Source organism: Symphodus melops (genome assembly GCF_947650265.1).
Source record: "Symphodus melops genome assembly, chromosome: 19".
NCBI lineage: Eukaryota > Metazoa > Chordata > Actinopteri > Labriformes > Labridae > Symphodus > Symphodus melops.
This window is the reverse complement of record NC_136709.1, coordinates 3,512,828-3,533,467: the sequence shown is the minus strand read 5'-3', so window position 1 is coordinate 3,533,467 and position 20,640 is coordinate 3,512,828. Positions and strand designations below refer to the sequence as shown.

Sequence of the window (20,640 nt, the reverse complement as noted above, 5' to 3'; positions counted from 1 at the left end):
GCAGCGTCAACTCCTCAGTCTGGTCATAGTACTTCAGTAGTGGTGCGTCGACTATTTTCACTTTCAGTCTTTTAAAGGCTGTCTCATGCACCTCAGTCCACTCCCATATATTGTCCTTGTGTGTAAGTTGTCTCAAAACTTCACAGTCATCTGAAAGGTGAGCACAAAACTTTGATAAGTAGTTCAGCATGCCAACAAGTCTCTGTACACCCTTAACGTCTGTGGGCCTGGGCAAGTCTTTAATCGCCCGAACCTTATCTGGGTCAATCTGAAGGCCCTCCAAAGTGAGTAAATGTCCAATGTACAGACTGTCTTCTTAACTTAAACATGTCTGCATTCAATTTAACTTGCCTGCATCTCAGTAGGAAATGTCTTAAGTTCTCATTGTGGCTCTTATCTGCCTTTTCCTGTGTGTCTCCCTCACCTGTGATAAGAATATCATCTGCTATGACATACTCTCCTTGCAAGTCCTCTAGCGCCTGCATCAGCTTCCTTTGAAAGACTTCTGGAGCCAACGGTACCGCCCAAACAGGGTTACAAACGTGGTGAGATAGCTAGACTCCTCGTCCAGTTTGACATGCCAAAATCCATGTTTCACATCGCAAACAGTGAACACCTTGGCCTTTGAGAGCTCCGGTAAAATGTCATCAATGGTGGGAAGAGGAAAATGACTCCTCTTCAGTGCTTTGTTCAGTGGTTTGGGGTCAATGCAGATCCTAGGCTTCCCATTTGGTTTAGTCACGGACACCATGCTGCTTCTCCAGTCTGTACTGCGCTCAACTGGTGCAATGATGTCTTTTGTTACCAAGTCCTTTAGCTCTTCCTTGAGCGGTGCCATCATAGCAACAGGCACTCTGCTTGTTGCGCTTTGGTAGTTTCACTGGTGGGACACTTTCGTCGACATCAATCTTGTATTCTCCTTCTAGGCAGCCTACACCTGTGAAAATGTCTCCAAACTCAGTCATTATTTTGTCCATGTTTGTCAGCTCCTCACTTCTTACTTGTGTCTGCTCTGGACACTGCTTAGTCACTATGCTGTCTATGGCCAGGATGTTTTCGTTTCGTTATTCTCTCTCAACAGTTCTGAAGCTCTGCACACTTGCATACATTTTTCCAGTGTTAAGCTCTCTTCTCTTAACAGTCTTTCTCTCATAGCAGAGCTGTATGTGCCACATACCATGCGATCTCTTATTGTCTTTCACAAGTCTTTAATGTCACCAAAGTTGTGTGGCCAAAACTCTCAAATCTGTGACATATTTGTCTATTTTCTCATCTTGTGCTTGGTTTCTGACAAAAAACTTGTATCTCTCAACAGTCAATCAAACAGTGCCATCATAGAACTCACTGTCCTCCTTGCTGTTGTCCACCCGCTTTCCATCGTGGTCAAAAGCTCCCTCCCTCTCTCTCCGAGAAGGTATTTAAACAGCTTCACTTTTGACGTTTCTTCGCATTGTGAGGTCGGTGTACAAAGTCATCTCCTCTTTCCAACTTTTTCATGTCTTCAAGTTGGCAGAGTCCAAAATTAATGTCGGTGGTGGTCTCAAACCTTCAATCGCGAAGTCCGCCGTTCTCCGCTCCTCACTGTTTTGCTCCGCCATTGGCCAGTCACTCGCACGCGCTCCCGGGCTAGGCTAACAAGCTAGCGGCACTTTCCCCTCGTGGCAAAACTCTTCGCCTTAGCTATTTTCAGGACCGCTGCCATCATGTTTCACTCTGTTCCATTTACTATCTTAAACCATACAGAATGGACGATACAGCTTCTTTGCAGAACTTTATTAAACTGCATAAACAAATGCATACTCGTGCAGCCTGCTCTAGTCCCGGCGAGTGTCACACTCAAATCGGTCCCCCGAGGAACATGTGTTATAACTTTCCACTTGACACAGTTCACACGGCGTTGGTGTTTCACGGGGTTAGGGTTAGGGTTAGCCATGTGAACGAAACGGAGCGAACTCTTTGGCTGTGATGACCTCACCACACCTCCCCCCATACATTTGGACATGCGCAGTAGTCGAGAACAAACATAAACAACAATGGCGGCGGCTATGTGCTTCAGCAGCTATTTGCATTGTATAGTCTCTCACTGTAAAGTTTCACTGCCCACTACTGTCTGGGCGTGAGAACTACATCGTTTTCACCCAGGCAAGACCTGCCGTGTCGACGGTCTGTACTTCCAATCCGGAGTGGGGTTGTTTCGATGCGTTTCTGTCACAACGTCTCCGTGTAAACGGGGCCTCAGGGTAGTCACCTAGCAGAGTTGAGACTTCTCCGTAGACGTTAAGCTAAATATTCTTCTCCTTCTCGCCACTTCTAACTAGCGGTTTACTGCCTCTGGTGGTCGGAGAGTATATTGCAGGGCAACGATCACGGCCCTTACGGCCCACAGATGCAAACATTATCCCCTCGCTGCCCTTTGAAGGGCCGCGGCCCCATGGTTAAGAAACCCTGTACTATACTGATTGTTATTCGACAGAGGATAATAGTGACTTTAAAACATCCCTTTTATTCCAGTTTCCAAGAAGCACCATGGGGAAAAAAAATAGATACCTTAATTAAAGAAGCTCTATTGAAAAATTATCAATACTCAGCTTGTGCAAAGATCCAGGAGCAAAATGTTCCTCTAAATATTGCTGTGACAGGAGAGACTGACTCTGGTAAATCCACCTTTGTTAATGCCATTAGAGGAATAGATAACAAGGATGAGGAAGCTGCTTGTACTGGTGTTGTAGAAACTACCATGGAGGTCACACCTTACACCCATCCAAACTATCCCAACATGACATTCTGGGATCTTCCTGGTATCAGCTCCCCCGATTTTCTTGCTGCTGAGTACCTGAAGAAGGTTGGACTTGTAAAGTTTGACTTCTTCATCATCATCTCAGCTGATCGCTTCAGAGAAAATGATGTGAAGCTGGCTAAGGAGATTCAAAGGATGAAGTTTTACTTTGTTCGCTCAAAGATTGATGACAACATACGTAATGCGGAAAGAGATCAGAAAGAGTTCAATGAAGAAGAGACCCTTAAACAACTCAGGGACAACTGCACCCAGGGTAGGTGATATATCCTTTAAAAGACTTAAAAACAATAAAATTGTTTACTTCAGCGCTAATAATGTTCATAATGTTCTTCTGACATCAACTGTTGCTAATTTAGAATATTATACTGTATACTTTTTTGTGTGTGTGTATATATACATACATATATGGAACTGAGGGGAAGGTGAACAAGCAGTACTACACTGCACTGACCATATAAACATGCATATAATATAATTGCATACAGTGCATGTAAGTACAACTGTAACTGACTGGTGTTTATTTGTTAAGCCACACTCTGCTTGTTTAATTGTGATAAACTCCTATTTAAAGTTTTTTGTTATGACAATATATAAACAATAGGACCCACTTTAAATTTCAAACCAGTACATTTATTGGATTAAAATAATTCTCTTTTGAGATTAAACTACTTCAGTAAGACATTTTTCTAATTTCCCAAATTACTTTTTTTTCTGACACAGGTCTTAAGGATCAAGGTCTCCAGTCTCCTCAGGTCTTCTTGGTGTCCAGCTTTCACCTGACACTGTATGATTTCCCTCTGTTAGTGGAGACACTGAAGCAAGATCTTCCTGATCTCCAGAAGGATGCCTTTCTGTTTGCCATGCCCAATGTCAGTCTGGAAATGATCAAAGAAAAGAAAAAGGCTTTCCAAACTAAAGTCAAATACTGGGCTACTCTATCTGCAGCTGTAGCAGGTGTGCCAGTTCCAGGGCTTTCTACAGCTGTTGATCTTGCCTTGCTGGTTGGTGTTGTCACAAAATATGTTTTTGGCTTTGGTCTTAACATCCAATCGCTGAAGAGAATGGCCAACTACACAAGAGTTCCTTATGAGGAACTGATAAAAGGCATATCACCTCTGACAATAGGAGTGACTTCTGAACTTTTACTGAATTTGTGAACTCAAACTGCATTACTGGCAGTAGAGGAGGGGGCCAGATTCATTCCAATACTTGGAATCCCAGTATCAATGGGCCTCTCTTTTGCTTTTACCTACAAAAGTCTTAATCTTTTCCTCGACATGCTTGCTGACGATGCAGAAAGTATATTTAACAAGATCCACTTGAACACCACAGGCTGATATTTGTGGCCGGTACATATTTGTGCTTCCAAAACAACATGTAGATTTTGAGTTATTAATTTAAAATTAGATGTTAACAAGAAAAAAAAACAAATATTAAATGTATGTAGTCTTTAAATGAACACATTAAATGATTAAGTTTGAAATAAGCAGCTAGAAAAAGAGAAATGCAGACTGAGTAAGTCTCGCTGTGCTTCTCACAATATTGACGTGATTCATCTCATCCTTAAATGTTGTTCATATGATTCAACTTTTGACTTTCAGCTGCACATTTTAGAGAATGTGCTTCATATATTTTCAGATTCTTTGCCAACCCCATTTAAAATGTTTTTTTAAATATCTGTATTACTGAATAACTTTTAGCATTAAAGCACATTGAAACATGTCTATTGATCGTCTTCATAATGATAAAGTTATTTTTGTATAATGGTTTATAATGCATGGGGCTTCACTATTATGTTTGTTCAGTTCTGCAGTTTTTAAGTGCTACAGCCAGCAGCATATACCAGTAATTAGTTCAATAATTCCTTCGACATGCTTGCTGCCGATGCAGAAAGGGTTTTTAACAGGGTCCACTTGAACACCACAGGCTGATATTGTTCAGGAAATAGCATTCACTTCCTTCATATTTGTATTGTAAATGTACTTCTTGAGTTATTAATAAGATCAAATTAGTTAGTAAATGGACAGATTAAAACGAAGTGAAATGTTGAAGTTTGAAAGAACCAGCTAGAAAAAGAGAAATAGCTGCAACACAGTGCTTCTCACATTATTGATGTGATTCATCTCAACCCTAAATGTTTTTATGAATCAAATTTCTACTTTTAGCTGCACAATTTAGAGAATGTGCTTCATATTTTCAGGTTCTTCTTACAGCCAATCCCATTTAAAACAGTTTTTTAAATATCTGTATTACTGAATAACTTTTAGCATTGATGCATATTGAAACATGCTTATTGATCGTCTTCATAATGATGTTATTTTTGTATAACGATTTATAATGTATGGAGCTGAAGTGCTTTAAGTGCTAAATACTAAACTGATTTATAAGCCAGCAGCACATGTCAATAATTTGTTCAAATCAGGAAACATGAGTGTTGACATCAAAATATTTCATATATGTTTAAACTGATGTTCTTGAGTCTTTAAATAAAATCATAAGAACAAGCTTAATTTCTTTGTTTTGACTAGTTAAAAACCACTTAGATTTTTTAAAATGTTTTTATTAAAGGTTATTTTCTGAAGCATCGTAATAATAGATTATTTTTGAACATGTAGTTTTTAAACCAAAATACTGTTTCTTGTAACTGTCTGCACACTCTTCAGCTCTTTTACTTATTATGAATAGCCTTCACTGCCATGTAGTGGTCAAGTACTGAATTAAACACCACATAATTGACATTAAATGCATGATACAGTTATTCAACTTCAATTATCAACATCAATCAAAACACAACTGAGTACATTTTTTATATTACTGGTGTAGATCATTTCTTATCAAACAATATGAATACATTCTAATAGAAGCTTTAATATCTTTAAATTCTTCATAGTTTTAACATTTATTTACTTATATTCACATCTGGTGAACAGATTATTATGTACTCCACATAATAAAGTCTGAACGGCCTCCTCCGATGCGCTAACAAAATCAAGTCCTGATCTGTGATTGATTTATTGTCTTATCAGATGCACTGTGTGTGTGTGTGTGTGTGTGTGTGTGTGTGTGTGTGTGTGTGTGTGTGTGTGTGTGTGTTTGCTTGCTTGCATATGTGTTTGTTTTGAGGGGGAAAAAAACACACAAAGAAGATATGGCTTTCACCTGAAAACGTCTTATCATTCTTAATAATTTGTAAATTATTTATTTCAGTTGATAGACACCTATCATGCAACTTTCAGAGAAGATGTCCAGTAGATGGCGCACTTTAGCAAAGTGGTCCCTGCTTCCTCTCCTCCTTTGTTATTTTTGTTGAAAAACACAAGGCTCTAACAGCTGCTAATATTTTAACTTGTTCAGGTTGAAGTAAATTTATTAAGCAGAAAATATTCAGATCTTTTCCTTTATTTTTCCTCAGATTTTGTAAAGGCACCGGAAATGTAGTGTGTCTGATGAGCTGGAGGTGGGGGTTTAGAGGGCCTCTTAAAAAAGGCTGCTTTGGGCCCCCACTTTGGCCAGCTAAGGGCCTGGTTCTTTTTGTCAGTTAGTTTGTTTATTCTTTCCAAAAGTTTAATTTAGGGATTTGTATGTCTTTATTTTAGAGATAAGGCAGTGAATAGAGTTGGACACTGTGGGAGGAGAGAGAGAGTGGGGAATGACATGTGGGAAAGGAGCCACAGGTCAGAATCAAACCTGGACCGCACACTTATAGAGGAGGATACAGTCTCCCTAAGAGGGTTAAACACACTAACCACTAAGCTACCAGCGCCCCTGAGTTATTATTTTATTAGAACAAGCCTGTTGTTAATGTTCCAACGCAGGTATGCAGTGTAAAAAACTGTTGTACCTTCATGCAGAAATGAATGTCAAACAATCCAGTCACATAACCAGCAGGAGATGTCCAGTGCCAGGAGTTCTTGAGATACATAACATTGCTTTATGATAAGGTAACAGCACTGAGACAATGTGAGACAGATTCCTCATCTCCTCTCCAATTAAAGAAAAAAGTTATCTAAAGACCTAAGGTAAAAGGTGAAAGACCTAAGTAGCTACAATGGCAGTCATACGTGTCGGGCATGTGTTGTATTAGCAGTAACAGCTCAGTGTGATAATAGACTGATCGGTCTAACATCAATGTTAGCAACTGTAATTAAGATGTAACAGGGAGGACTGATTATTTTAATTATACAGAGGTCGAAGCTGAGCAGATCTGAGATGATTGACTGTACTGTAATGAATTATTGTTTTCTAAAAAAAAAAAGACAAGGAGGGTTCTTTGCTAAAATGAAGTAAAACAAACAATGACTTTGCCTCAGTTGAGACAGATGGAAAATAACAGACATTTGTTGTTTATTTGCACAACCCTAAGTCTGCTAGCTCCAACATTGTAAACCACCACCTGTTAGGGGCCCAGTTCTTCATAGTTTTTTCTTGTATAATAGAACTGGTCAGCATCGTTAAAATTATCATTGAAAAACAAACAAAAAATGATGCTGGCATTAGATAGATAGATAGATACTTTATTGATCCCGAGGCAAATTCAAGCGGGTAAGCAGGATGTAGAATCAGTTTGTTACTTAAAATCAGAATCAGAATCAGCTTTATTGGCCAGGTATGTTTAACACACAAGTAAAAATATTAAGTAAAGAATGAAACTTCTGTTTAACTTGGTAATCTTGTCTTTTCCTGTCATTTATGGTTCCTTTGTTTTTTACATTATTATATTGTGTTTATATTTACATTTTGCACAATTGTTCAAATTCTTTTAAATTTGGGGTTGCGGTTTGTGTAGCTACATTTTTAATACACCGTTCAGCGCCCAGGGATGTTATGGGCTTTAATCGATAAAACATGAATGAAACAATTAGAAACCTTCAGAAGCCACTTAACTCATCTCCAGTTTGGAGGGAGGAAATGTGAGGGAGGGAAAACGGTGATAGCGTTTCTACCAGATCACAGATAGTGCAGGGGAGAGTACCTGTAAAAGTGAGCCGGTTGAAATTATTTGTACTTATTTGTTTATTTATTATTATTATTATTATTATTATTATTATTATTATTATTATTATTGTTATTATACATTTCCTGGTTATTATCATCAACCTGCTGCTTTACTGGTTTTATGCATCTATGTCGCAGCTCATATCTGCTGCGACATAATCTTACAGGTATGAGCTTGTTTACATCTCATTGTTTGATTTGCTGTATCATCATCTAAAATATAAGGGGAGGACCTCAGAAACAGGGGAAGCTTTCTACAGATTTCTGTGGGAAAACATTTTCCCTCCATCATGATGTTCATTGAAAAAAAAATGCTAAAAGCCTATGAAGAGCTCCAAACATCACTAGTTTCTAAAGAGACAAAGCTTTGAAAACATAAAGATGATTTCTAGCAGCAGCCACAATAAAAATTCATGCTCTTATGATTGGTTGCTGGCCAAGACTGATAAACTTTTCTCCTGTTTCTCTGCTTTGATTGTGCTTTTCTTTCAGGTGAACAACTTGTACACTGATCTTTTGATCTGGTGAGTACACTGTAGCATAAAAGATGTTTTCAGTTAGTCATTATCATCAGTCTGTGTGTCTATGTCTGCTTCACAGTTTGTTTTCATTCATCTTTATCTGCTGCAAATGTCACTTTGTATGTCTATTTTACTGCATTGGTTTATCATCTGTGTTATTTCCTCAAAACCTAACCAGGGACAAGGACTGTAAATTAGCCATGGCTAGAATTCCTATAAACATTTAATCTGGTGCACTTTAATTAGATGTAACAATGCCTACATGTGTTGTTGCTGACAAATAAAATGATTAATAAATAAACAGCACTTTGGTCATTGTGGGATGTATTTAGTATGAGGTGAGGACAAACATTACATATCTGAAGATCATTTGTGTGCTTGATGTTATTTTGATTAACATATGTTAAAGTCTTTCAACATCTGTCACATAACACAACAGTTGTCTTAAATCAACACCAACCTGCAGGGACTTTATGCAGGGAAAAGCTTTAAGTGTTGCTGTACTCAATATATTAAGTGTTTTCTTCCATTGCACTTTCTTTGTGCAAGATGTTTATTATTGTAGTCTTACATTTATTCTATTTCTCAAAGGATTATAGTGACTTTATAACTTCTCTTTTATTCCAGTTTTCTAGAAGCACCATGGGGAATCTATTCAGTCGTAAACATATAGATGCAGAAATTAAAGAAGATCTACTGAATAATGATCAAGACTCAGTTCGTGCAAAGATCCAGGAGTATTTGGACAAGGAGCAAAATGTTCCTCTAAACATTGCTGTGACAGGAGTGACTGGCTCTGGTAAGTCAACCTTTGTTAATGCCATTAGAGGAATAGATAACAAGGATGAGGAAGCTGCTCCTGCTGGTGTGGTAGAAACTACCACGGAGGTCACACCGTACCCCCATCCAAACTATCCCAACGTGACATTCTGGGATCTTCCTGGTATCGGCTCCACCAATTATCCTGCTGTTGAGTACCTGAAGAAGGTTGGATTTGAAAAGTTTGACTTCTTCATCATCATCTCAGCTGATCGCTTCACAGAAAATGATGTGAAGCTGGCTAAGGACATTCAAAAGATGAAGAAGAAGTTCTTCTTTGTTCGTTCAAAGATTGATGACAACATGCGTAATGCGGAAAGAGATCAGAGAGAGTTCAATGAAGAAAAGACCCTTCAACAAATCAGGGACAACTGCACCCAGGGTAGGTGATATATCATTAAAAAGACATTAACAAATAATATTATTTACTTCAGTGCCAATGATGTTTTTCTTTTTTTACATGAATGCTGTCATTTACTCTTTAACTACAAACCAGTAGTTATTGATATAATGTTGTGATCAAACTACTTCAGTGAGTTAGAAGTTAGCTGCTTTGAGAAAGAACTGTCCCTAAATAACTTTTCCCCTTGTGACACAGGTCTTCAGAGACATGGTCTCCAGTCTGCTCAGGTCTTCTTGGTGTCCAGCTTTCACCTGACACTGTATGATTTCCCTCTGTTAGTGGAGACACTGAAGCAAGATCTTCCTGATCTCCAGAAGGATGCCTTTCTGTTTGCCATGCCCAATATCAGTCTGGAAATGATCAAAGAAAAGAAAAAGGCTTTCCAAGCTAAAGTCAAATACTGGGCTACTCTATCTGCAGCTGTAGCAGCTGTGCCAGTTCCAGGGCTTTCTACAGCTGTTGATCTTGCCTTGCTGGTTGGTGTTGTCACAAAATATGTTTTTGGCTTTGGTCTTAACATCCAATCACTGAAGAGAATGGCCAACTACACAGGAGTTCCTTATGAGGAATTGAAAGAAGTCATCATATCACCTCTGGCAGGAGTAGAAGTAACTTCTCAACTTTTACTGAAGTTGTTAACTCAAACTAGCATCACAGCTACATTACTGTTTGCTGAGGAGGGGACCAGATTCATTCCAATACTTGGAATCCCAGTATCAATGGGCCTCTCTTTTGCTTTTACCTACAAAAGTCTTAATCTTTTCCTCGACATGCTTGCTGACGATGCAGAAAGGGTATTTAACAGGATCCACTTGAACACCACAGGCTGATATTTGTGGCCGGTACATATTTGTGCTTCCAAAACAACATGTAGATTTTGAGTTATTAATTTAAAATTAGATGTTAACAAGAAAAAAAAACAAATATTAAATGTATGTAGTCTTTAAATGAACACATTAAATGATTAAGTTTGAAATAAGCAGCTAGAAAAAGAGAAATGCAGACTGAGTAAGTCTCGCTGTGCTTCTCACAATATTGACGTGATTCATCTCATCCTTAAATGTTGTTCATATGATTCAACTTTTGACTTTCAGCTGCACATTTTAGAGAATGTGCTTCATATATTTTCAGATTCTTTGCCAACCCCATTTAAAATGTTTTTTTAAATATCTGTATTACTGAATAACTTTTAGCATTAAAGCACATTGAAACATGTCTATTGATCGTCTTCATAATGATAAAGTTATTTTTGTATAATGGTTTATAATGCATGGGGCTTCACTATTATGTTTGTTCAGTTCTGCAGTTTTTAAGTGCTACAGCCAGCAGCATATACCAGTAATTAGTTCAAATCAGGAAACATAAGTGTTGATGTCAAAATATTTCATACATGTTTAAACTGATGTTCTTGAGTCTTTAAATAAAATCATTACAACAAGCTTAATGTCGTTGTTTCAACTTGTTAAAAACCACTTTGATTTTTTAAACGTTATTAATAAAAAATATTTTCTGAATCCTCGTAATAATAGATTATAAAATGAACCTGTAGTTTTTAAACCAAAACACCCTCTGTTTCTTTTTCCTTGTCTGCACACTCTTTAGCTCTTTTACTTATTATGATGAGCCTTCACTGGTATTTAGTGATCATGTACTGAATTACACACCACATAAATGCATGATACAGATATTCAACTTTAATTATCATCATTAATTAAAAAACAACTAAGATAGTTTTTTTAAATTACTGGTGCAGATAATTGTTCATCAAACAAAAAATACATTCTAATAGAAGCTTTAATATCTCTAAATTCTTCATAGTTTTAACATTTATTTACTTATATTCACATCTGGTGAACAGATTATTATGTACTCCACATAATAAAGTCTGAACGGCCTCCTCCGATGCGATAACAAAATCAAGTCCTCGGCTGTGATTGATTTATTGTCTTATCAGATGCACTGTCTGTGTGTGTGTGTGTGTGTGTGTGTGTGTGTGTGTGTGTGTGTGTGTGTGTGTGTGTGTGTGTGTGTGTGTGTGTGTGTGTGTGCGCGCGCGTGTGTGTGTGTGTGTGTGTGTGTGTGTGTGTGTGTGTGTGTGTGCGCGTGTGTGTGTGTGTGTGTTTGCTTGCTTGCATATGTGTTTGTTTTGAGGGGGGAAAAAACACACAAAGAAGATATGGCTTTCACCTGAAGAAAAAAATCTTAACAAGAGAGTTAACTCATTTAATCAGAAAAACAAAAAGATTTTATTTTAAATAGTGATTGCAATAGGCTTCTGTAAAAGAGGATTAGTCTGATCAAATGAAATTACAAGAAGCAAAACATCTTATCATTCTTAATAATTTGTAAATTATTTATTTCAGTTGATAGACACCTATCATGCAACTTTCAGAGAAGATGTCCAGTAGATGGCGCACTTTAGCAAAGTTGTTCCTTTAATGCACTGCTTCCTCTCCTCCTTTGTTATTTTTGTTGAAAAACACAAGGCTCTAACAGCTGCTAATATTTTAACTTGTTTCAGGTTGAAGAAACTTTGTTAAGGAGAAAATATTCAGATCTTTTCCTTTATTTTTCCTCAGATTTTGTAAAGGCGCCGGAAACGTAGTGTGTCTGATGAGCTGGAGGTGGGGGTTTAGAGGGCCTCTTAAAAAAGGCTGCTTTGGGCCCCACTTTGGCCAGCTAAGGGCCTGGTTCTTTTTATCAGTTAGTTTGTTTATTCTTTCAAAAGGTTTAATTTAGGGAATTGTATCTTTATTTTAGAGATAAGACAGTGATGATAATTTAGATAAAATAAAATAATATAAATGTACATTCACAGTTCCAGGGTCATTTCACCTCGACAGGTCTGATACTGTGTAAACATTCATCAGAGTGACAGTCTGGGGGAAGAAACTGTTCTTGTGCCGAGCTGTTTTGGTGTACAGAGATCTGTAGCGCCTACTGGAGGGGAGGACTTTGAAAAGTTTGTGTTCGGGGTGTGAGGGGTCTGCAGAGACGCTACCTAGAGCTACATAGAGACGACAACAATGTTTTTTTCTGCAGTCCTTATAGTCTGTTGCACTCTGTGTCAGTAATACATCTGCATGCAGCAACAAATCTCAAACAGCAGTCTTTCACAGAGTGAAGGTCAACCCCTTCACGACTTTACTCCTGAAATATTCAGCCAATTTGGGATATTGTTGTTAGATCCAATCAATCAATTGTTTCGGCATTCGTGACATCTTTTTCAAACCTTTCTTTTTACTGTCACAACTTTTTGCAACACGTTGGCATCGAATTCAAATTTTGCACATGTAAAAATATTAAAGAATGACACTTCTCAGTTTAACTTTGTAATCTTGTCTTTTGCTATCATTTATGGTTCCTTTGTTTTTCACATTATTAGGCTATATTGTGTTTATATTTACATTTTACACAATGCTCGAATTCTTTAAAATTTGGGGTTGCGCTTTGTGTATCTATATCTTTAACATACATTAATGAAGGGGGTTTCCAATTAGAAACCTGCAGAAGCAACTTAACTCATCTCCAGTTCGGAGGGAGGAAATGTGAGGGAGGGAAAATGGAGAGAGCGATTCTATCAGATCACAGATACTGCAGGGGAGAGTACCTGTAAAAGTGAGCCGGTTGAGATTACTTCCATATAATTATTATTATAAATATTTCCTGGTTATCATCAACCTGCCACTTTACAGGTTTTATGAATCGATGTCGCAGTTTATATCTGCTGCAAAAGATTTTAAGTCTGTTTGACAGTGTTGTTGTATCATCTGTTTCATTTCCTCAAAACCTAACCAAAGACATGGACTGACAAAAACAACCATGAAGGCCTATACATTGCATTGGTTGCACTTAAGCTAGATGTAACATTGTATATACCTATACTTATTGTCATTGACAAATAAATCTGACAAATAAATTAGTTAATTTTTATAAATCAGTAACAAAATAATTTTTGTAAACAAAAACCTGTTAAAGTCAATTGACAGCTGCTGCAATCGTCAAACATACAAACTGCTGCTTCATGTTCAGTTCGGAAAGAAGGACATCTTATCATAATCTTACAGGTATGAGCTTGTTTACATCTCATTGTTTGATGTGCTCAACTAAGATGTAAGAAACAGGGGAAGCTTTCTTCAGATTTCTGTGGGAAAACATTTTCCCTCTATCATGATGTTCATTGGAAAAAAAAACATGCTAAAAGCCTATGAAGGGCTCCAAACATCACTAGTTTCTAAAGAGACAAAGCTTTGAAAACATAAAGAGGATTTCTAGCAGCAGCCACGATATAAATTCATGCTCTTGTTGACCTGCAGAGGACGTGACAGCTCACAGCTTTTACTCTTCCTGTAAATCAACATGTTTCGTAAAAGTCAGCTGCTTTAAAAATAACCAATGAATGGTTCTGAACTCACAGGACTTATGATTGGTTGCTGCCCCAGACTGATAAACTTTTCTCCTGTTTCTCTGCTTTGATTGTGCTTTTCTTTCAGGTGAACAACTTGTACACTGATATTTTGATCTGGTGAGTACACTGTAGCATAAAATATGTTTTCAGTTAGTCATTGTGATCAGTCTGTGTGTCTACGTCTGCTTCACAGTTTGTTTTTATGCATCTTTATCTGCTGCAAATGTCACTTTGTATGTCTATTTTTCTGCATTGTTTTATCGTCTGTGTTATTTCTTCAAAACCTAACCAGGGACAAGGACTGTAAATTAGCCATGGCTAGAATTTCTATAAACATTTATTGCCTCCATTTTATTTGTCAGGAACAAATAAAATGATTAATAAATAAACAGCACTTTTGTCATTGTGGGATGTATTTAGTATGAGGTTAGGACAAACTTTACATATCTGAAGATCATTTGTGTGCTTGATGTTATATTCATTAATGGATGGTAAAGTCTTTTGGTCAGTGGCGTACAGTGTGATATTATGTACATTATGTTACGTTTCTTCAGTCTTTAGTGTTTCCTGAGTTTTAAGTTGCACTCCTGAGGCCTATACTACGAAGGGAGTTCAACATGTCCAGGGTCTCTTAGGGTTATCTGGCTTGACAAACCCTAACATACGAGATCGTGATTATCAGTCCTACGATGCAGGTTATCAACCTGATCCGTCAACCCAGGGTTGCCAAGAGCGCGTTCACGTAAAAGGGGCGGAGTTAGCATCCCTCCCCTCTCCCTGTCGGGAGGGCTGGAGGATGCACCTGACACCGTCGCCGAGTCAGATTGCCCAGGCTTCCCTGGGAATCGGGCTGCGAGCGGCTCCCGGCCCCCGCCGTCGGTGGGGACCGGGAGCCGCTCGGATAGTTCAGAGAGCCGAGTTAGATTGCCCAGGCTCCCCTGGGAATCAGGCTGCGGGCGGCTCTCGGCCCCCGCCGGTGGTGGGGGCTGGGAGCCGCTCTCGGCCCCCGCCGGTGGTGGGGGGTCTGCTTCAGGAGCTGCCAGGAATCATTAGAACGGCTGCAGCCCGACGGGGCCTCACTGTGCCGGTGGCACGTGAGGTGGAGCCGATCGATGAGATGGCGGGGGTTTTTCCGCTTCTCCGGCGGTCCGGCGAGACCCGGTGTGGCCGCGGTTCCCGGCTTTGATCCCCTATCAGGAGGGGGCAGCGGCGGATCCGAGGCTCTTGAGGGCTCCGGTCTCCACCTACACTTCCATCACAAAAGTGGGGGGGGGGGGGTGGCGGACCGTGGGTTCCCTCCGGTGCCGCCTTTGGAGGCTAACCTGACGGCCGTTTCGGGGTCCGGGCCGGGGGTTCGGGGCGGCGTCCTGTCCCTCCATCGAGCCGGGATCTGTTAACAGAGCGCCTGACGGACAGGTCGCACCAGTGTGCCTACCAGACCTCTGCTGCGGCTAATAAAATTTGTCCCTGTTGGCTCATTCCATGTCGAGACTGGCGGTCCAGTCCCACAATGAGCGTACAGCCAGCTCGTTTTTTTTGTGCTAAGGAAACCCAGCGGGGCTGTATGAGCCAACTGCGACGTCGGCCGCGAGACACCTGCTATCTCCTCAGTCCTCTCTTCACCGAAGTGTTCCTCACTCAGTTCTCCGGCGGACAGGTGGGGGGGGGGGGGGCCATCATGAGCCCACGAGCGCTGGCTCTGAGCGTCGTGTGGACCTTTCTCTCCCGTCTCCATCCTGTGTGTGAGCCTCTGCGGGCTCCCCAACAGCCCTGTCGAGTCGGCCCCCTCTTGGGCTGCACGGGAGCTCGCTCCTCATGCAGTTTGCGTCTCCCCCTCCACGATTCAATGGGGTAGTGGAGACGATCATGCCATCCGGGGAGGGACGCCTGGCTCTTCGGTCAGAGCTGCAGGAGCTCTTGACGAAGGGTGCCATCTCCAGAGTGGAGCGAGAGGAGGAGAGCCGGGGTTATTACCCCGCTACTTCTCTCGTGCGGAAGAAGACAGGCGGGATGAGGCCCATCCTCGACCTGTCTCTTTCTAATAAATCGATTGTGGTCAGACCATTTTCATATGTTGACAATCAACATATGGAGTGTGTTCACCAGGACGACTGGTGAACATCCATCGACCTAAAGGACGCCTACTTCCATGTCCCCATCCTCCCGAAACACAGGCAGCTCCTGCGCTTCGCGTCCGGTTATTTCCTGGCCCCACGCACTTTCTCCAAGTGCATAGAAGCAGCTCTGGCTCCGCTTCACCGGGCAGGGATGAGAGTGTTATCTTATCTGGACGACCTGTTGTTACAGGCTCGCTCCAGAGAAGAAGTAGCTCTCCAGACGAGGGCGCTCGTGTCTCATCTGTCGAGCTTGGGGTTCATCGTGAACTGGGCGAAAAGCTCCTCCATCCCATCCCGGTCCATAATGTACCTGGGGGTGATGTTGGACTTGGCCGACATGTCAGCGCGGCTCCCCCAGCAGAGGGTGGAGGCGCTGAGTGGATTATTAAGCCGAGTGAAGCCATGCAGCACGGTGACAGCTCTCACTGTCATGCAGCTGCTGGGCATGATGGCGGCGGCCCATGTCGTTATTCCTCTGGGCCTGCCCCACATGAGATGTCTGCAGCGGTGTTTCTTTGTTAACACATCGATCCCCGGCTGCAGCGGAAAACGTCTGCTCCGCGTTCCTTTATCCGCTGGATTGGATTGGCCCACTGGGGGAGTCCCTGCGTGACGTCAGCGGGGATTCCCTTGGGAAGGGCTACGACATAGAAATCGACCTAAAGGACGCCTACTTCCATGTCTTCATCCTCCCGAAACACAGGCAGTACCTGCGCTTCGCGTTCGAGGGGACATCGTACCAATACAACCGTCTGCCGTTCGGCTATTCCCTGGCTCCGCGCACTTTCTCCAAGTGCGTAGAAGCAGCTCTGGCTCCGCTTCACCGGGCAGGGATGAGAGTGGTATTTTATCTGGACGACCTGTTGTTACTGGCTCGCTCCAGAGAGGAAGCAGCCCTCCAGATGAGGGCGCTCGTGTCTCATCTATCGAGCTTAGGGTTCATAGTGAACTGGGCGAAAAGCTCCCCCATCCCATCCCGGTCCATAATGTACCTGGGGGTGATGTTGGACTCGGCCGACATGTCAGCGCGGCTCCCTCAGCAGAGGGTTGGAGGCGCTGAGAGGATTATTAAGCAGAGTGAAGCCACACAGCACGGTGACAGATCTCACTGTCATGCGGCTGCTGGGCATGATGGCGGCGGCCCATGTCGTTATTCCTCTGGGCCTGCCCCACATGAGACGTCTGCAGCGGTGTTTCTTTGTTAACGCATCGATCCCCGGCTGCAGCGGAGACGTCTGTTCCGCGTTCCTTTATCCATTGTATTGGACTTGGCCCACTGGGGGGGTCCCTGCGTGACGTCGGCAGGGATTCCCCTGTGAAGGGCTACGTCACGCGTCTCGTTTTTTTTTTTTTTTCACAGACGCATCCCTCTGCTAAAAAAATCATCATGTGCTGATCAGCACAGACAACAGGGCGTCAGCCCAGCTTCTCGGCATAGCCAGAAAGCTGCTGGTCTGGGCGAGCACACGCTTGCTTTCTCTCCGTGCTCTGTATGTCCCCGGCGAACTGAACCGGGGAGCGGACATCATGTCGGGGGGGGGGGGGGTCCTCTTCCGGGATCATGGACCCTTCATGCAGACCTGTTTTCCCAGTTATGGGAAAGGTTCGGCAGAGCGGAGGTGGATATGTTCGTGGCACGTGAGAATACATGGTGCTTCCTTTGGTTCTCCCTGAGCGTAAAGGGAGACCCTCCTCTCGGGGTGGACGCTTTTTCGCACCGGCTATGGCCGAGGACGCTCATTTAGGCGTTTCCCCCTGTCCCGTTGATTTCGAGTTTCCTGGACAGAGTGAGGAAGGAGAAGCTGTGCGTCATCCTGATCCTGATGTGGTTCCCGTGTTTACGTCAGATGACGTCAGGCGAGCCCTGGGAAATCCCTTGGAGGGGGGATGCCCTCTCGCAGGCAGGGGGCGTGCTCACGAGCTACCCGATCATCGGCCAGCGTCTCTGGGCTTGGCCGCTGAACGGACACATCTGGTAAGTATGGGGCTGGCTCAGGATGTGGTGCGCACTATTCAAGGCGCTCGGGCTGCCTCCACAACGGCATCTTAAGCCGCAAAGTGGGCTGCGTTTCAACGCTGGTGCGGAGAGAGAGAACTCTCCGCTACTGCGTGTCCTCTGCCTCAAGTGCTTTCTTCCTCCAGTTCTTAGTGGACCGAAATCTGGCATTTAGCACTATCAAAACATACACGGCTGTAGTTTCATCATGCCACGAAGGTTTTGGTGACCGTTCGGTGTTGGCCACCCGCTGGTGAAGCGGTGTTTAAAAGGGGTACAGAGGCTTCGGCCGGTGGTGCGCAGCCTGGCCCCGCAATGGGATTGGCACTGGTGCTGCGCGCACTGATTGTGGCGCCATTTGAGCCTTTGGATCAGATTCCCCTACGTTTTCTGTCGGCTAAAACGGTTTTGCTCTTAGCTCTGACGTCAGCAAAACGTGTCAGTGAGCTGTCAGCTCTCTCTGTGGCTCCGTCCTGCCTCAGGATCCACGAGGACGGTAGTTCGGCTGTATTACGGCCAAACCCGGCGTTCATGCCAAAAGTCATCACTAGCAGGTTCAAGTCGCGAGTGATCACGCTGGAGGGGTTTTTTCCTCCTCCCCATATATCTGGGGAGCAGGCGACCTCCCACCTGCTGTGCCCAGTGCGCGCTCTGGCATGCTATGTTGCGCGCACAGCTGCCATACGCTGTTCTCAGCAGCTGTTTGTTCACTTCAGGGCACATTCTGTGGGACAGCCGCTGTGTTGACAGGGGCTGTTCACACTGGCTGTGTGACGCCATCACACAGGCTTATATCGCCTCAGGAGCTGAGCCTCCGGCGGGTATTCGGGCGCACTCCACCAGGGGAGTTGCTTCCTCGGCTGCCCTGCACGGGGGCGTGACGGTGGACGACATCTGCACGGCAGCTTCGTGGTCCTCTCCGTGCTCTTTTGTGCGTTTTTATCTACGGGATGCCTCCCGTTTCTCAATGTCTCACTCAGTTCTCAGCACTCTGTCTGCGTAAGAGTGGGATATTCCGTTTTCCTCTGATGCTGTCAGGCGGAAAATGGTTATTCGGGGTGTTGTTGTGCTTGTGGTACCTCACGGACCCAGTGTGGCATTGACTACATCCTGCTTCGCCTCTAACCCAATAGCGATAGCCTTAGAGGGCGAAGCCTATACGAAAGAGAACGTTTGTTACGTACTGTAACTCCAGATTCTATGAGTATAGGCGCAGCCCTCTAAGCGGTGGGCCCCACTGACTCCGTGAACGGCTGAAGAAAAGCCCTTTATTGGGGAACAGAACACACGGTCCCTTCCAGTTATATACCGGCAGGTTGACTGTGGGAGGGGGCCCACCTCGTGGGTGGGCGTGGACTACAACTCTTCAGTGCTGCGCATGCGCGCGAGGGATAAACCCAATAGCGATAGCCTTAGAGGGCTGCGCCTATACTCATAGAATCTGGAGTTACAGTACGTAACTAACGTTCTTACCCTCTTGTCGGATCATTGTCTTTGCTGCAAGTTGGACGTTTCCCCGAGTTCTCTGCTCCCTGAATTTACTTTGCTTTTGTGCTCATGGTTTTTTCTCGTTTTGTATTTTGTTTTTGGAAGTAAGTTTTTGTTTTTGCCTTTTGTTTGAATAAATGTTTTTTTCTGCACATGGGTTCTCCTCCCTGTTTTAATCAGCGATCGTGACACTCTGTCTTGGCAGAATTAGGATGTTTTTCTGACTTTTCTTTTATGCAGGAAAAAGCTTTAAGTGTTGCTATACTCAACAAATGAAGTGTTTTCTTTCGTTGTACTTTCTTTGTGCAAGATGTTTATTATTGTAGTCTTACATTTTATGTCTCAAAGGATTATAGTGACTTCATAACTTCTCTTTTATTCCAGTTTTCAAGAAGCACCATGGGGAATCTATTCAGTCGTAAACATATAGATACAGAAATTAAAGAAGATCTACTGAATAATGATCAAGACTCAGCTCGTGCAAAGATCCAGGAGTATTTGGACAGGGAGCAAAATGTTCCTCTAAATATTGCTGTGACAGGAGAGCGTGGCTCTGGCAAATCCACCTTTGTTAATGCCATTAGAGGAATAGATAACAAGGATGAGAAAGCTGCTCCCACTGGTGTCACAGAAACTACCATGGAGGTCACATCATACACCGATCCAAACTATCCCAACGTGACATTCTGGGATCTTCCTGGTATCGGCACCACCAATTATCCTGCTGTTGAGTACCTGAAGAAGGTTGGATTTAAAAAGTTTGACTTCTTCATCATCATCTCAGCTGATCGCTTCAGAGAAAATGATGTGAAGCTGGCTAAGGAGATTCAAAGGATGAAGAAGAAGTTTTACTTTGTTCGTTCAAAGATTGATGACAACATACGTAATGAGGAAAGAGATCAGAGAGAGTTCAATGAAGAAAAGACCCTTCAACAAATCAGGGACAACTGCACCCAGGGTAGGTGATATATCATTAAAAAAACATTAACAAATAACTACATACCAGTAGTTATTGAAATAATGTTGTGATCAAACTACTTCAGTGAGTTAGAAGTTAGCTGCTTTGAGATAGAACTGTCCCTTAAGAACTTTTTCC

General features: G+C 42.6%; 3 protein-coding genes and 1 pseudogene across 5 annotated transcripts in view; all 4 read left to right on the top strand.

Moving 5' to 3' along the window:
- Positions 1-20,640, top strand: part of LOC306840541 (interferon-inducible GTPase 5-like) — a 56,658-nt gene that overhangs the window by 4,937 nt on the left and 31,081 nt on the right. The window lies entirely within an intron of this gene.
- On the top strand, positions 2,432-4,134 carry LOC306840161 (interferon-inducible GTPase 5-like; annotated as a pseudogene). The gene is made up of 3 exons: positions 2,432-2,447; positions 2,589-3,050; positions 3,518-4,134. The product of its transcript is annotated as an interferon-inducible GTPase 5-like (transcript).
- Positions 8,941-10,365, top strand: LOC306840661 (interferon-inducible GTPase 5-like; the record flags this gene model as incomplete). Its single annotated transcript, XM_079370090.1, has 2 exons — positions 8,941-9,514; positions 9,731-10,365. Exons 1-2 carry the CDS (start codon positions 8,956-8,958, stop codon positions 10,363-10,365), a joined length of 1,194 nt encoding a protein of 397 aa, XP_079226216.1. The 5' UTR covers positions 8,941-8,955.
- LOC306840547 (interferon-inducible GTPase 5-like) overlaps positions 19,905-20,640 on the top strand; it is a 101,997-nt gene continuing 101,261 nt past the window's right edge. For both annotated transcript variants that reach the window (XR_013781342.1, XM_079369913.1), the window contains exon 1: positions 19,905-20,502. Coding sequence is in view for 1 of the 2 variants with exons in the window: in XM_079369913.1 (XP_079226039.1) it covers positions 19,944-20,502 (559 nt within the window). In the remaining variant the exon portion in view is untranslated. The remainder of the gene's footprint in view (positions 20,503-20,640) is intronic.